Source organism: Hippoglossus hippoglossus, chromosome 15 (assembly GCF_009819705.1).
Source record: "Hippoglossus hippoglossus isolate fHipHip1 chromosome 15, fHipHip1.pri, whole genome shotgun sequence".
NCBI lineage: Eukaryota > Metazoa > Chordata > Actinopteri > Pleuronectiformes > Pleuronectidae > Hippoglossus > Hippoglossus hippoglossus.
Window position 1 is genome coordinate 8,291,066 of NC_047165.1, and position 14,845 is coordinate 8,305,910.

Below are 14,845 nucleotides of genomic sequence, written 5' to 3' on the forward strand. Positions count from 1 at the left end.
ACCTGTGTAAGGCAAATGAATGGGCCACAGTATATTCAACTTTAATACATATTAATATCTCATGCCACTCACAGAGCTGCCTGATGAGATGTTTAAAAGACAGCGGGAGTGAAAGTTGACACAAGCAAAGAAAATGATGTTTTACTGAGCTGGAGCTCAACAGAGGAGATTTCACTTCATGGGAAAATGTGTGCGAGAGCTGTAAACTGGGGCATATTATGCACATCCAGGCAGGATATCCAGCGCCTTGTAAAATTCCAGGCAGTAATTCTTGTAAAGCTCGCATGTGTTTACTCAACAGCGTGCCTCAACATCGATGGCTCCCATTGGGCCACCAGCCCGGCCTGCAATTAGGATCCAGAGCTTGGCAGTTATTAATGATGCCATTGAGAGAGGAAATGGCACACAAGCTCCTCTGCTCACAGATGCCACGGCCTCTTGTTTAATCATTATGTCAGAAGTTCTTAATCATGGTCCCTGAGACCCCAAGCTCTGCTGGATTCCAGTTTAGCCAATTAGGTAGGAGGCTATTTTTCACATGACATGAAAGATGAATGCAATTAAGTAGCTGGTAAGACAGAACAGTGGTTGTCAAATATGTGGGTCAGGACACCCAACAGGATCATTGTAAAGTCATTTAAGGGCTTTCACAATGATTTATGAAATAGGGAAACATGTAAAGTACTTTTGTTTAGCCCCCTCCCCTACTTATGGCCTCTAGGTCTGCGATAATTACTCAAATCAAACAAACAAAGGCAGGATAACAGTCTGGCTGATTTGTTACCACAAATATCCTCAGGAAAGCTACGTTACAGTCAAACAAGTGTCAGTGGGTGCACAGGGACGAAGAGTACACATATTATGAAAGTCTCCTAATGCCACAGACATGGGAACCTGGACGACATCAAGGGCCTCGGAGAACTTCTGTTAATCAGACGTAAAAGGTTTCATGTGGAAGCATTTCCTGTTACACAAAATCAGTTTATCTCAGTATCAGCTGTTTGTGTTTACATCATGTTATTTTAGAACACCTCCAATGTGAGTTTAATAATCTTCAGTGACAAAATTACATCTTTGCTTTGTAACAGTTTTTGAAAGCAGCAGATATAAAGTGACTTCAGGATGATTTCTGGAATATTATATGAGAAACTGCTCAGTACATAAACAACAGTATACAAACATTCTTGGTACCAAAATTGGATTTTACAACTCATCTTGATAATTGCATAAACATCCCAGATGGTTTAAGAACTGTGGATCGGTATTAAATTAATACATCAGAACCAAAACTCTCTCCATGTTTTTAGAATCCTGCGTTATTAGATCTTGTATTAAAAATATCTTGCACAGATATTACATGATCAATTCCTGTGATAAATAGAAAAAAAAAAACTACAGAGAAAAGGACAAATATTCTTTGGGGACGTGTAAATCAATGTTCTCGCTTGAAGATGAGTGCTGACACAGTGTTTCCCCTTACGCCTCCAAACTGGAAACTGGGTGTTGGCAACTCCTGTACAAACTCAAATCCTGAGAGGCAACACAGAGGAAAAAGAAGTGCAGGTTAAGACATGTGCATTATGCAAACTACCAGTACATCAACATGCTTTTCTTAAACACAGATTCCTACAATCTCCTCTTGCAGACTTTAGCTACAAAGTGTGAAGGAGCAAAACTGTAAGTGAGGAACTATCAATCCACCATCTGTGCTGCTTCCTGGGGCCTAGTAAAGACAGGCTGTCAGTGTGACAGATGAGATCTCGCAGCCCTTTGGCCCCCTGCAGGCTCTCTGGAGCGACTACACCGAGATGGGCGACTGCAAATGGAAGTTCTCCGAGATTCTGACTTTACGAGGGTGTTGTTGCCTGCAGCTAAACAACCTGCCAGGTAACCGTCATGGTTGTGGAGCCGTGTCCATGCTTCGATTTGAGGGTCAGACAACAAAAACAACCACATGTGCAAAGGCTTCACATGTCAAACACAAACTGTAAATCACATTGACGCACACCTAAAGGATTAAGTGTTTTAACCTAATTATAACACCTGATTTTAAAGAGTATGTAATTCAGGTTAGGTTTATGATTAAATCGGAACCCAATGTGCATTAAAAATATAACAACTTACAGGAACAAATCAATACACTTAAAACTAAGTATTTACGGTTGTTTAGGTTTAGTACAGCTTGGACGACCACAGACTCAACACGCAGCACTTGGCATTTCCCTCACTCAGCAATATTCAATAACACCAATCAAGATAAATGATCAGATCAATAATGGTTAATGTCAGAGTTTCCCTTCACCTTCAGTGAATCTGTGTTGCAGCTGCTCTTTGGTCCAGTTACAGGAAGTGATGGCAAAGAATCCTTTGTCCTTCAGAGCGTCTTTTAAAGCCTGGACGTAGAGTTTCTTGCCCTCCTCTGGGTTGTGTGGGTTTAGACTTATCGCATCAAATGTTCCTTTGTCGATGCAGACGTCAAAGTCCTTCAGCTGGCCTTGATGGTTTAAGAAATCCATCTCCTAAAATAAAAGATAGAAGTTAAGCAAAAGTTAATCAGTATAAATACAGTGACTAATGTTTAGTTTGACTCTTTATCCGTAGGGCGAACTATGTCGTTACCTGGACAATAAAAATATCTTTCAACATCAACCAAGATTGACTTTGTTATTCCTCACTGCTTTCCTTTAAAACGAAATTCCAGCTGTCGACATGACAGCAGTTAATTCTGCGAAAGTTTGCTGCTATATCGCCAGTGAAAGGAGCCCTTTATCTGGACAGAGGGCAGAGCACCAGATCTCTGGGGTGAGCTCGAGAGCCACATAGTCACAAATCATGGGTCACAAAATTTACAGGGGGAGGATTAACAGTGATTCACGGGAGACAGATATGTTGATATATTGATGCAGCTGACCCGAGTTCAATCTGAGTGTGACCCTAAAAACAGAAAAACTGGGAAGACGTGGAAGGAACGTATAAAAGGCAAAGTGTCACACAGAGTAGGGCATGATGAATGGAAATAGAGACGGGGCTTGGCATAGGTTTGAGAGTGAGAGTGACCTTTGAGGTAAAGACCTGATGAGAAAACTTTTTTATAATGTGGCTGCGTGTGCACACAAACACACAATCATTTTGAAACTCTGCAGTTGTGGAAAAAGATGCCAACATAGTTTCTTTCTTTCTCCCTCCCACTCTCTCTCTCTCACACACACACACACACACTGTGCTTCCCCTGTCCAACTAAGGTCAATATTGACTTCAATGGCAGGCTTTAGGCCCAAGCAAAACCCACACTGTCATCAATGTGTTATGCATATAACATATATGCAACCGCAACATGCGATCCGGGAAGGAAAACTCACTTATCACAGCCCTTATAGACCGGCCAGCATTTATAAAGTGTTTTACTTGCATATATATGTTAGTAGATGTGTTAAATCTTGCCACTTCATCTGGGGGTTTGAAGCAGGTTAATCTGAATGGTGGGCAGACTTCCAACACCTTCAGGGCCGTCTTACTCTCCTGCATGGCAAACACAGAAGAGGTTCCTCTCACCTTCCAGGAACCAGAGTCGGTCAGAGCATGCTGAAAGCTGTATTGTATCACGGGCCCTCCACAATGAAAGGGATTCATTTTATTTCAATGGGATATTAGTACATCCAGATGCACTCAAATATTATGTTGAAGCATTTACGAAGAGTGGAATTGCTTTTTGCAAAAAAACTATAATTTGTCAGTTCAAAGTGAATCTGCCATCTTCTCAATCTTCGGCGTTCTGCTGGGCACTTTCACATGAAGACACACATTTCAATGCACACCATGTCAGTGTTGTTGTGTTTGCTACAAAACCCACAAACCTTCAAATCCCGGTTTGAAAGTAGATGTGGTAGATTTGTATTTCCAGCCATCAGTCACTTCTTACCTAATAAGCATGTAAACTTGCAGCCCCTGTGGCTACTAAATGGATTATCCTACTTGTGTGACGAGTGATACTACAGTTTTAATGACAAACACGTCTGAACCCACCTTTAAGGTGACATCTGTCAAGTCCTCCGCCCGCAGAACATTTCTGGCTAATTCCACTGAAGCTGGGGAATAATCTATACCCGCCAGGTTCCTGTAGCCGTGTTTGGCCTTGCAGTAAAAAAAACAAAAAAACACAGCAAATGAAAAAAGCAGTTAATCAACAGTTGTAGAAATGTGTGAGAAAAGTCAAAGTGCTTTTTGAAGTAGGTCATCACAGCAGACCTTCAGCAGTGCAAGCATATTTCCACTTAACCCCTTGTGGTGTTTCCTCATGCAGATGGCATTTGGTTTTAAGCTTTCTGCTTTTTCCTGAATACTATGGTGGCAAAACACATTCAGATTGTGCCTCTCTAAGCTTTAAAAAACACAACAATGTGTACCTCCATTATTCATTTCCCTGTTGTCCAGATGTTGCTATATTTTTGTGATTTGCTGTGATCGTGGTGAACTCATCATTTATAAACACAACATGTGAATCAGTAGTTTTTAGGTAGTTTCACACCAGTTCAACTAAAAAGGCTCCATTTCCAGTGCCAATGTCCAGAATGGCAGCGTTTTCTGGGATCTCAGCTCTCTCCATCCATCGCAGCACACGGCTCATGCTTTCCTCACCAAACCTGGACAGGACGGAAAACACACAGACTTCAGTGACAAGATGGGATATAAAAATAAAGACAAATAAGAAATAAGAAAACAAACGAGCAAATAAGAAAACGTGTTTCTTCAGCTTTTTCTTCCTTGAGCCGTTTTCAGACATTAACTCCAGAGAAATGTCAAGCAAATCGGGTCCGGACTTCCTGTTTAGTCTGTGTTTCACATGTGAAAAACGCAGGAGGAGATTCTCCGTTTAGACACGTTCACAACACAGAAATACACGAAACATTCAGGCGAGGGGTGGTGCAGCACCCACAATGCATTACATAACGTACATACACCGCTGCAGACATCATGCTTTTTGTTTCCAGAAGATCAGCACCGGTGTCTGTCCTTATCGCCAAAAGCTCTCGGATCTCAGTGTCTTTCCAAGTTGACATCTTCGTCGGTGTCTCTTATGTGTTTGGCAGATCACTTTCATCCTGAGATGTTTGTATTCTTTCAGATTTTTACAGTTTTGCCTCCGTTGCGTGTTCGAAATGTCATGAGCGAGCCCACTTGCTCTCTGTGAATCCTCCGGCTAATCTCCTGCTGTATTCTCACATGGGAATTTTTACAAGGGGGCTGACAGGATAAACTCTGGAGAATGTCCGCAGCAACTGACTTGGACATTTACGATCTCACATGCAATCCCTTCTGGATAATTTCAGGGGATTATCCGGAGTTCATTGCATGTCTGCGAGCAGCTGCACAGTGCGTCTGTCCGATAGGCGATGAGTCGATAGCAGGTTGAGATCTGCACTTCAGGGCCACCGTAGTTGTCTGCATGCTTACCATATGTCACCAACATCCCCCATGTCTTTGAACGTCTCCAGTTCTTTTTCGTATGCATCGTCCCAACTGCAGAAACAAAAGACAAGCCACTGACAGCTCAGGCACATGTGGAACACTGCTTTACACCGGAAACATGACATGTCGTGGTGCAACGGATATAAACACATACACGAATACGTCAGCTTTGTCAAAACTGTGCATTTATTCCGGATAAATGCACAGACTGAAGCTGCACAGTTGAAGCTACATGAGTTAGCTTTGTTGTTGTCTCTCGTAGCGGTGGAGCTCTGACAGCAATAACCAAAACATCAGAGGCTAACATTAGCAGCGGATCTCAGTCACGACACTTACTATTCCTTCGTCCCCAGCTTTGACGGACCAAAGTCGTTATCAGAGCATTTGCTTTCCGGGTCTGTGGCTTCTCCACAACCACGCGTGTCCTCCATGCTGGTGAAAACCCTTCGCCTACACTTCCCGTGAGACCTTGCGGTACAGGAGCGTGCCTGCAACCGCGGGGGGCATCGGGATGGATAGGGATGTTTCCATCATGGCGGCATCCATTTCAGGTTATACTTTTAGTTCTGTGTGTTATCACAGCGCCAACAGCAACTCCGATCATGTGAGTATCCACATCCATGTTGACAAGCTAACGCGGCAGCGGTTGCTAAAGGGGACGCGGGGCTCGGGGACGTGTGCGACCGTCCACCGGCGCCATTAGTTTGTGTTGTTTTCCAGTGTCATCATCCTGTTGCTGGCTAGCTAGCATCGGTCCCGTCTATTCACCGGCGGGTGAGGGTTTAATCACACTGTGTCGCTTCGGCAACAAGAAGGCTGGGCTGGTCGTTTTAACATGACCACGTCAGACAGGCGTTAATTATCAACTCATAGCATTAGCAACAAAGAGCTGTGAACACGAACAGCTGCTGTATCAACACGGGGACGCTGCCTGGAAAGTTTGTGCTCCAGGAACTACTCAGTTAGCTACCTAGCATGCTAGCTAAATCACCAAGTCAAGTGACTTCCGTGTGTCGGTGCTGCCAACATCTATGGTTCTCCACCCCACCCCACCACCTGACATCTGATATCAGGCCGGTGTCTCAACAAGTGCAAGACGTCAACACAGCACATTTTCAAACGAGGAATCAGAAAGCACTTTAGTTTCTCTTGTTTCAGCTGAGCTAAGACGGCTAATTCCAGTAGCATGGAAGTCAACACAGTACTGTACAGTACAAGTGACGTACTGTACGGTGTGGTTATCACTGTGTTTGAATTGTTGTTTTGCTCTGGTTCGCTAGTTGCGGAGGGATCGTGTAGGAGAAACACGTTGCGATAAAGGGAAATAACTTAGCTAACGTTAGCACTGTTTACATCTGTGGGGTGTTGCTGCTTTCGAGTTTACCGGCATTCCTGACATAAGCCGGTGACTGTTGAGCAAGGCAGCCCCGTGTCAACCAGCCCCTGTCAGCTGTCAGTGCTGTAAACTACTTACATAATACCCAGAACCAAAGCTGATCTGTTGTTTTTAATGTTATATTAATGAAGGAATGTGTTGATTCAGTTTCTGATACTTATATGAAGTATTCATCTGCCTTTATTCTGAATCATGATCACATATTACTTAAAGGGTGCAGCTAATACCTTTTTTAATTGGTTGATCATTTATTGTTTTTATTCTATAAAATCTGTTTCCTCTGTAAAAAATATTGAAAAACCTGTGTCAAAATTTCTGAGAACCTCACGTGACATCTTGCAGGGTTTCTTGAATTTGAATTTTAAACTAGCAAGCACTATTTATACTATGTATACTAATACATTTAGGTAGGTCTTAATCATGTTAATATGCATTTAATATTTACTAAAATCTCTCGTCAATTATTACGAAATGTAACTTATTCTTGCCCCTCCGATATTCCTTCATATCTGTTGTATTTGACATGCGTATTCAATTTCATTCATTGTGGTCTTCTATAGTCTTAAAATATGTTTTGAAAGTGTTTGACCAACCGTCCAAAAGTGTAAACATTTCAGTTATATTAAGACAGAGATTTTAAATCTGTAACTGGATTCATTTTTTTACATTTTTGCTGTCATAGATTAGCGAAATTGGTGTTAATTACTGTTCTCTTAATCAACTAATTGTTTAATGCACTCATTGTTTCAGGTCTACAATAATGTCCTAACCACTTTTTAAAATGTCTTTGCATAGGAGGGCTTCCTATTAGGAGATGTAAGGCAAGAAGAGACTGTCAGCATCAGTGACGCACAGATCAGCACTGCAGAGCTGATCCAGGTAGTAGGTAAGCCCTGAAACATTTAAAACATAAACTCTGTGGCATCCAAAACATGAAGTAGCAACTGTTAATGGTTTTAAACGACAAGTTAAAGTATGTGCAGTAAAAAAAGACGGTTACCTTTTAGACCTTTTGCACCATTTTACATTCTTTTCATTTTACAGCAACATGTAATACAAGGTCTGTTAAAGCTCCTGTACACTCATGGTCCACCCACAAAGTGTTCTCACTTATTTTGCTTAACAGCTCTTCCTGAGACTGTGTAGGCGTGTGCAGTACAGACTGAAATACCCTCCTCTGTAATTCAGTCACATCTATTAGAGACGGCTTTTTATCATTTTCAGAAGTGAATACCTTTTGCTGATGTCTGGTATTTCCCCTCATAGCAGTACCAAAGCTTTCTCTTTAGTCTCAGTAAAGCTGTTGACCAATTGGGACATACAAAGAAAGGGGGGGGAAATAGTCTGTATGGTGTGTGGTTTGTCTTATATATTAACTAAAACTGAAAGCTTGTACAACATGATCAGGAACAGAAGGCTAACACTATGTTTTTAGCCATATACTGTAATTTGCAGGTGTTATAATGAAGATCTTGGTGTAAATGGCAACAAGTTGCAGGCCTGTGTTGTGAATTTTGGTTGTTGGGATACACTTTGAAGTACATTTTGATTATGCCTTTAAATATGTTCAGTTATAATTCTATATTATTGAAACCTCTGTCAATATTTGTTCCCAACAGAAATCCAAAACCATGATCCTTGTGCACAATTGTTTAGGTAAGATATGAGCTTTTTCTTCTCAAACAGGTTCTATTACTGTCGGTCATCATCAATGCATATTGTTTGTACCATTCTTAAACAAATAATGTTTTAGGGAAACAGAAATGCGTGTCCAACAAAATTTGCGATTAGAGTTTAATATGAGAAACCCCCTGACATAAAAAAGGTAAGTAAGTTAAAGTTGCACTCTATAAGAGTTATTGGGATCTTTGTACATTTATTATTACGCAGTAAAAAGTGCCCGTGTGCAGAGAAGCAATTTACATGGATACCTCAGTTAATTGAGCACAGACTGAATTAAGTAGACATTGGACAGCAGATGGCTCCACCTGACAAGACTGAGTAGAGTCTCACATGATAGGTATGAGTTGATACTCATGATGATTCAGTGTGAAATGACTGGTGTATGTTTTTTCCTCCTCATCAGCTTTTATGACTACGCAGGCAAAGTCAGTGAAGAAAATCTCAACAACATCCTTAAAGATAGGCGGAAAGTGAGTTCATGTTTTTGCTTGATTGTCATTTCAACATACATTGTGATTGATGGCCTGTGAAATGTTAGTTATGTCTTCTTGATGCTTTTAAACCAATGCTGCCCTAAAATAAATCCTAATAAATCAGACATTAATTAGAATTTTCTTGTTTAATTTCAGCCTCATTGTAAACTGCTTTTCAAAATATCAATTGATATGCAGAAATTTCCAGATTAGTTTTTAAAAACAACATCATTCAAAAAAATGTGCCATTGAAATGTATGTGTTACATTTCCATACTGAAGCATCGATTGGTAGCTCGACAGGTTTCATAATGTTGTGGACAGTTTTTTTTTTTAAGTGTCTTGGTGGCCACAGCACTTGTTATTAGTACATTATTGTTTCTAGTTTGTCCTAAACTCAGTTGAACTAGCCAAACTTTATTGGATTAACCACATTTTAAAAGATTTGTTTCACTGCTCATGTAGAACGTCATTGGCTGGTACCGGTTCCGGAGGAACACACAACAACAGATGTCTTTCAGGGAACAGATCATCCACAAACAGCTGACTCAGCTGCTCGGTGTGCCCGACCTCGTCTTCCTTCTTTTCAGCTTCATCTCCACTGCCAACAGCTCCACGCATGCACTGGAGTATGTGCTCTTTAGACCTAACCGCAGGTGAGAATGATAGAACATTCACACACCCACACACTCTCCAGATATTGATTTACACAGAAACACCAAAGATTCTTTTCTTCTTTTCTATATCTAAGTTCTGCAGAAATACTACAGATTGATAGCTATCTTGGCCAAAATGAAATAGATCAGTTGAAATTCATTATGTGAAGCAGTGTCTTTGTCAATGTCTTTTAAATATTCTTTGTTTCTGTCATCAGTTACATTCATTAAGTCCGGGGTCTCATGTTTACTTGCATGAATTACATGTAGTCATTTCAGCTTCATAAGTCATCAAGAAAAGAAATGCTTCATAAATTGAATCAGTGAAAGCAAAGACATACATTTTAGTTTTTTAAATAGTTGTATGTAGTAATATAGTAGTTGTGCTAACTGGTTATTTCCCCTTAGCAGGTTCAACCAGAGGATCACCCTCACAATCCCAAACCTTGGCAACACAAGCCAGCAGGAATACAAAGTCTCCTCTGTTCCCAACACCTCAATAAACTATGCCAAGGTCATCAAAGAGCATGGGTAAGGTTTGGACTCCCACCTTCGTGTGGGTGTGGGTGAGAGTCTGCCACCGTTTTTGGCTCAGGGAGGGTTTAGACAGTCACATGTCGCCTCATTTGTTTGGATTTGCGGCAGCCACCTGTTTTCATCTGACGGCATACTACAGCTTCACCTTGAGGACATGACACATTCAATTCCCTCTCACTGCCCATGCTGGTGCCTCCGCTAATCGGTTGACTCCCTGCCACAAACACTTCTCTGTTTGATGGGGCGCACTGTTGGCAGGGATTTAACCTGGGTCTCTCTGGTGGTGTGTAGTTCCAGCACTTTCCTGTTCCTCACTTTCTGACCTTCAGTGCAGTTTAAAAACTTGGTTTTAAGGTCCAGATCTTTATAAGGTTTAGATTAGGGGTAAGGGTTTGCTCGTGATGGTTAAGTTAAGGGTTGGGTTAGGGTTAGGCAATGTCAAAGAGTTTCCTCACAATGATAGTTCAAGCGCAAGTATGTGCACGTCTGTGTTTCTGTGCCTTGTGTCTAGACATAGACCCACTGTTTCTGTCATGGATAATTTGAATATTAGACTAAAGGTCTGTCTAACCCCCTGAAACTCTATTTTCACCTCAGCTCATTCAGCAGATATTTTTAATCCAGTGACATCCAGTGGATATTGTGTTTTTAACGAACATATTTGGTGAGCTTGTGCTGTGTGATATCATGTATTAACGATTCACTGGGTGTATGTGTTGTGAAATATTTCCCCAGGGCTGAATTCTTTGACAAAGATGGTGTGATGAAGGATATACGAACAATATTTCAAGTCTACAGTGCACTACAAGATAAACTGCAGGTGAGTGACATGACATGAGAAAGTTTGATCACAAGATGGCTGATATGAAAATACTCTTTTGACTTTTCTGTAGTATGTGACTTTTTCACCTTTGCATCTTCTTTCTAGGCTGTGTGTGGGGAAGTAGAACAAAGTGAACGTGTGAAGGAGAAAATTCAAGAGGATGTAAATCAACTCAAAGAACAAATTGCTCTCAGGAAACGCAAGACGGCAGAAGAGGAGAGAAGTACGTACCTGTTTTGGATTCTATGAACCGGAAATACGGCATTGAACTTGAAATTTGTGTCTATGCTGATTTGAAATACAAATTGACTTAAGCTCAATAGCAAACAAGAATGTGCATTAGTTCTTTTGAGTTACTCCATATCCTACAGGCCTTTTTAAATATTTGATGAATACCCAGTCAAACTTGATTTCCTGTGAATTTATGTGACAACAGTTAACAAAAGCCTTCACACGCTTTAACCTCGTACAACAGTTTTTTTTACCAGTTACATCCGTGTGTTTCTACAGAGCTCCAGGAAGCCCAAAATGCAGATTCCCATTCCACTCCAGAGGAGAACACAGAACCTTCTGAAGCTTCCCTTCTGTCTAGAATGACCTTCCACACACCCTCTGCCCCGGAGCGGCCCAGTACCTCACCTAACCCACCATCGTATGCTGACCTCTTGATCCAGGATGATTCTCTGCCCTCCTCTTCTTCCCCGCCTACCAATGCTGCTCTACTGCCTCGGCCCCAAGCTGTGGGCTCCCCAGGACACCCTACCCCTGGTCCACTGGGGATGGGCCTGGGCCTGGGCCTCGGGCTGGGCCTGGGTCTCGGTGCCAGCTCCAACCCTGTCACCACTCCCAGCACCCCATACCTTGGCAATGGTGACGGATCAAGCTCTGACTCATTGGACAGACAAGCTGCAGGGCAGGAAGATGACGACGATGACGATGAAGAAGATGAAGACAGTAGCGAATATGAGAACTTAGTGAGTGAAGCAGCTCACCTGCCAATGGTCGCTGCCAGCGTTTTAGCTCAAGGCCGACCAGCTGCCCTCAGTCCTGATGGGGACGCTCGTGGCTCACAGACCACATAGAAACATGCCCCGGGGCGTGTGAGGGACATACATAAGTGACGCATCTTGAGAGGTGGGCATCTCAAGCAATCAAAGATAGACAAATATAGACAAAAGAAGTGCCAGTCCTGAAAGTGAAAGGCATGCGCAGGTGGTGTCACTGTGTGTATTTCTTCTTGTCTTAGTCTGATCTCCATTTTATGGGGAAACCTTGCCAGGCTTTGCAGGCTCACTGGGGGGGGGGGGTCATCTGTTTTCATTTGTTCTTTTTTGAATGGGGTTTGGTCTGGGTCCTTGTTTCAGTGTGTCTGGTTTCATGGTTAGAATTGGATATTACAGCCCAATGTATGTTTGGCAATCCAGCTCCCTAAAAGACAGACTCTTCTCCTCTTTGTTTCTTCTTTTTGTTTCTTCTTTTTGTTTCACATTTGCATCACCAACTCTTGAGCACCCTCTCTTGCATTACCTCTTGCACTTTTTTGCCATCTTTTAAACAAACCATCCAAGAAAAGCAATGGAAGAATATTCTGCGGCCTTCAAGTGATTTTTTTTCATTTAGTAGGCAAATGATTGTTAACTTTTTATTTTAAAATTTGAAGAAAGAAGTATATGTGTTACTCTCGTTTGATTTTGGACGTTTTATTTTTTAAATTTTATTTCCGTCTTTAATCATACAATTTGCCTATTTAAATAGATTTCAAACAAAATTTACTTGCCACTTCTATTATGGGTGCTTTATATATACATATATATAAATATATTTTGTCACATTAGCAGTTAATCTAATTTGATTGACAAGAATGTCAATGTCTAGTTCTTCTTGGATAACACTGAAATTGTATGCGCTTTGCTGCACTTAACAAAATTTAAGATTTCTTTATTAATGTGCTATACCAATGCTGTCATGTTGTGCCACTTGAGTTAGTCCTCCTCCTTGACCACCCTGAGCCAAACTCAGCTCAGCTTTTGTGCGTTGTACAGGGTTCACAGGGCAAACAAGATGTACTATAGCTTTATTAACCAGACGCTTAAGGTTCCCTTCTTCTGCTGCTGCTGCTGCAACACTTAGAACTACCACTTATAAAACTGCATCTGTCTGTTGTTCTTCTTATAAAAACCTGGCTGCTACTTTCACTTCACAGTGCTGGTTGTCTCTAATACTACTGAGCGTGATCATATAACCACTTCAAGCACACTTCTCACTGTCTTGTTCTCTATTAAAGTCCAAACGGAAGGCTGATACCCCCCTGTAGTGTGTGCACTGTAACCTTAGGAACAGAGAGGAGGCGATCACCTTCCTGTCTCGACATAGTTGTCAGCAGACCTCACGTATTCGGACCCGGTTGGGTCAATGTTCTGTGTGTGGACCTGGATAATGTGACGAAACTATTATGACCTTGCTTCAGTATACAGTGCCTTCCACTCAGGGCAATTTCTATCTGCTCACAGATCACACGTACAGATCTCTCTTGAGGGGTAAAATAATAACAAACTGTGTTGTGTTTGCAATAATTGACTTCCACGCCTCCCTCCTGTTCCTGTCGACCATGTTGTGTTTTGTGTACTGCTTTCAGAACCTGTTCTCCCTTTGTAATGTTATTGACAGCTTCAAATTGGACCTGCATTGAAAGGGGACAGCTGTGACTTTGCTCGCTTTAGTATTTGTAACTTGAATTAGAACTGTAAAGTCATGTGGGAATCTGTTTAGTGAGCGAACACCCTGCAAGGCAAAGTTTTTATAATGAGCATAACGGACTTTTTATTTAATTTTTTATTACCTGGGCCATTTGAAGACAGCTGAGGTGTGGGTTGACACCTTCCTTGCACGGCCTGCTCAGTTCTAAACACTTGTTATTTTCAGCATGGAAAGATGTTTGTACTGCACATGGAGGGTGTCTGACAATGTGATCAGCAGGTTGCACTCGCTTTAGAAATTTAGACATTCTGCTGTGGGAGAAGCTTTGCCTTGTGAACAAGCACCGCTTTATTTACACTGCCTGTTTGTACGTCATGTATTTTTTTTCACCTTAGGGTCATTTCATTTGCCCTGATGTGTAATGCCGATGCATCACTGATTGGGAACTGGCACTCCAAATGTTACTTAATAATCACCCAGGGTAACACAATCACACAATGTTAAAAGAAATGACAAAATCCATTTCTAGGACTTTTAGTTTCCTTCGAGTACTGGAATAAAATAAGGAAATAAATAATGAATGTATAGTAGACAAGGGAGGGGGTAGCATTTAAACAGCACTTGATATACAAACTAGTCTCATTCGATTGTTGTGGTATAGAGCAGTTCTTTGTGTCGGTCCTCACTCTTAATCCTGCTTCTCAGGCTCTAGATGATTGCATTTTATGTCTTACTCTCTGGCATCCTCAGGTGTAACCTTGACTCGAGGGCCGGAATTGAAAACCCTGCAGGGCTCTGGTGCTTGAGGACCACTGGTATGAGAGGACTGTCATTGTTAGAATCCTATACCTGTCAAGTTCCAACGGTCATACAAATATACACATGTACTCTTACTGTATTGGGGGGGGTGAACCTTCCTCTTCCTTTACGTACCCTCGTGTGGACTATTGCAACATCAACACCTCCCTGAAGCACAAAGTCCAGTGCACAGCTTAGATCTTCTCAGCTTTTCTCTGGATTTGTGTAATTGACGAAAGTAGACACAGGACTTGGACGAGCACAGAGAATATGGTTTCTGAAACGGGGATAATAAATGAGACATGCGTTGCATAAGT

The 14,845-nt window shown here is 41.7% G+C and overlaps 2 protein-coding genes across 3 annotated transcripts; one reads left to right on the forward strand and one right to left on the reverse strand.

Annotated features, from left to right (window-relative positions):
- Window positions 1-965: 965 nt before the first annotated feature.
- eef1akmt2 (EEF1A lysine methyltransferase 2) lies at window positions 966-6,025 on the reverse strand. The gene is made up of 6 exons (XM_034608898.1): window positions 5,803-6,025; window positions 5,452-5,517; window positions 4,526-4,640; window positions 4,024-4,131; window positions 2,303-2,519; window positions 966-1,530 (listed from the first exon to the last, which is right to left on the reverse strand). Exons 1-6 carry the CDS (start codon window positions 5,895-5,897, stop codon window positions 1,433-1,435), a joined length of 699 nt encoding a protein of 232 aa, XP_034464789.1. The 5' UTR covers window positions 5,898-6,025; the 3' UTR covers window positions 966-1,432.
- Window positions 5,481-14,843, forward strand: abraxas2 (abraxas 2, BRISC complex subunit). 2 transcript variants are annotated; one of them, XM_034608893.1, is made up of 9 exons: window positions 5,481-6,070; window positions 7,658-7,748; window positions 8,482-8,518; window positions 8,949-9,015; window positions 9,483-9,673; window positions 10,082-10,204; window positions 10,946-11,030; window positions 11,139-11,256; window positions 11,544-14,843. In XM_034608893.1, the coding sequence occupies exons 1-9, from the start codon at window positions 5,978-5,980 to the stop codon at window positions 12,113-12,115; spliced, it is 1,377 nt and encodes a 458-aa protein (XP_034464784.1). In that variant the 5' UTR covers window positions 5,481-5,977; the 3' UTR covers window positions 12,116-14,843. The 2 variants fall into 2 exon arrangements, with proteins under 2 accessions (XP_034464784.1, XP_034464783.1); XM_034608892.1 differs by having other exon boundaries at window positions 5,942-6,070; window positions 10,085-10,204.
- The last annotated feature ends 2 nt before the right edge of the window (window positions 14,844-14,845 follow it).

Excerpts from the sequence above, each read along its gene's own strand:
- abraxas2 (XM_034608893.1), top strand. The coding sequence starts at position 5,978 with ATGGATAGGGATGTTTCCATCATGGCGGCATCCATTTCAGGTTATACT. Across the intron at positions 9,016-9,482 it reads TCCTTAAAGATAGGCGGAAA|AACGTCATTGGCTGGTACCG; the intron begins GTGAGTTCATGT and ends CTGCTCATGTAG. Across the intron at positions 11,031-11,138 it reads CACTACAAGATAAACTGCAG|GCTGTGTGTGGGGAAGTAGA; the intron begins GTGAGTGACATG and ends TCTTCTTTCTAG.
- eef1akmt2 (XM_034608898.1), bottom strand. The coding sequence starts at position 5,897 with ATGGAGGACACGCGTGGTTGTGGAGAAGCCACAGACCCGGAAAGCAAA. Across the intron at positions 5,518-5,802 it reads AAGCTGGGGACGAAGGAATA|TTGGGACGATGCATACGAAA; the intron begins GTAAGTGTCGTG and ends TTGTTTCTGCAG. Across the intron at positions 1,531-2,302 it reads GCAACACAGATTCACTGAAG|GATTTGAGTTTGTACAGGAG; the intron begins GTGAAGGGAAAC and ends GTTGCCTCTCAG.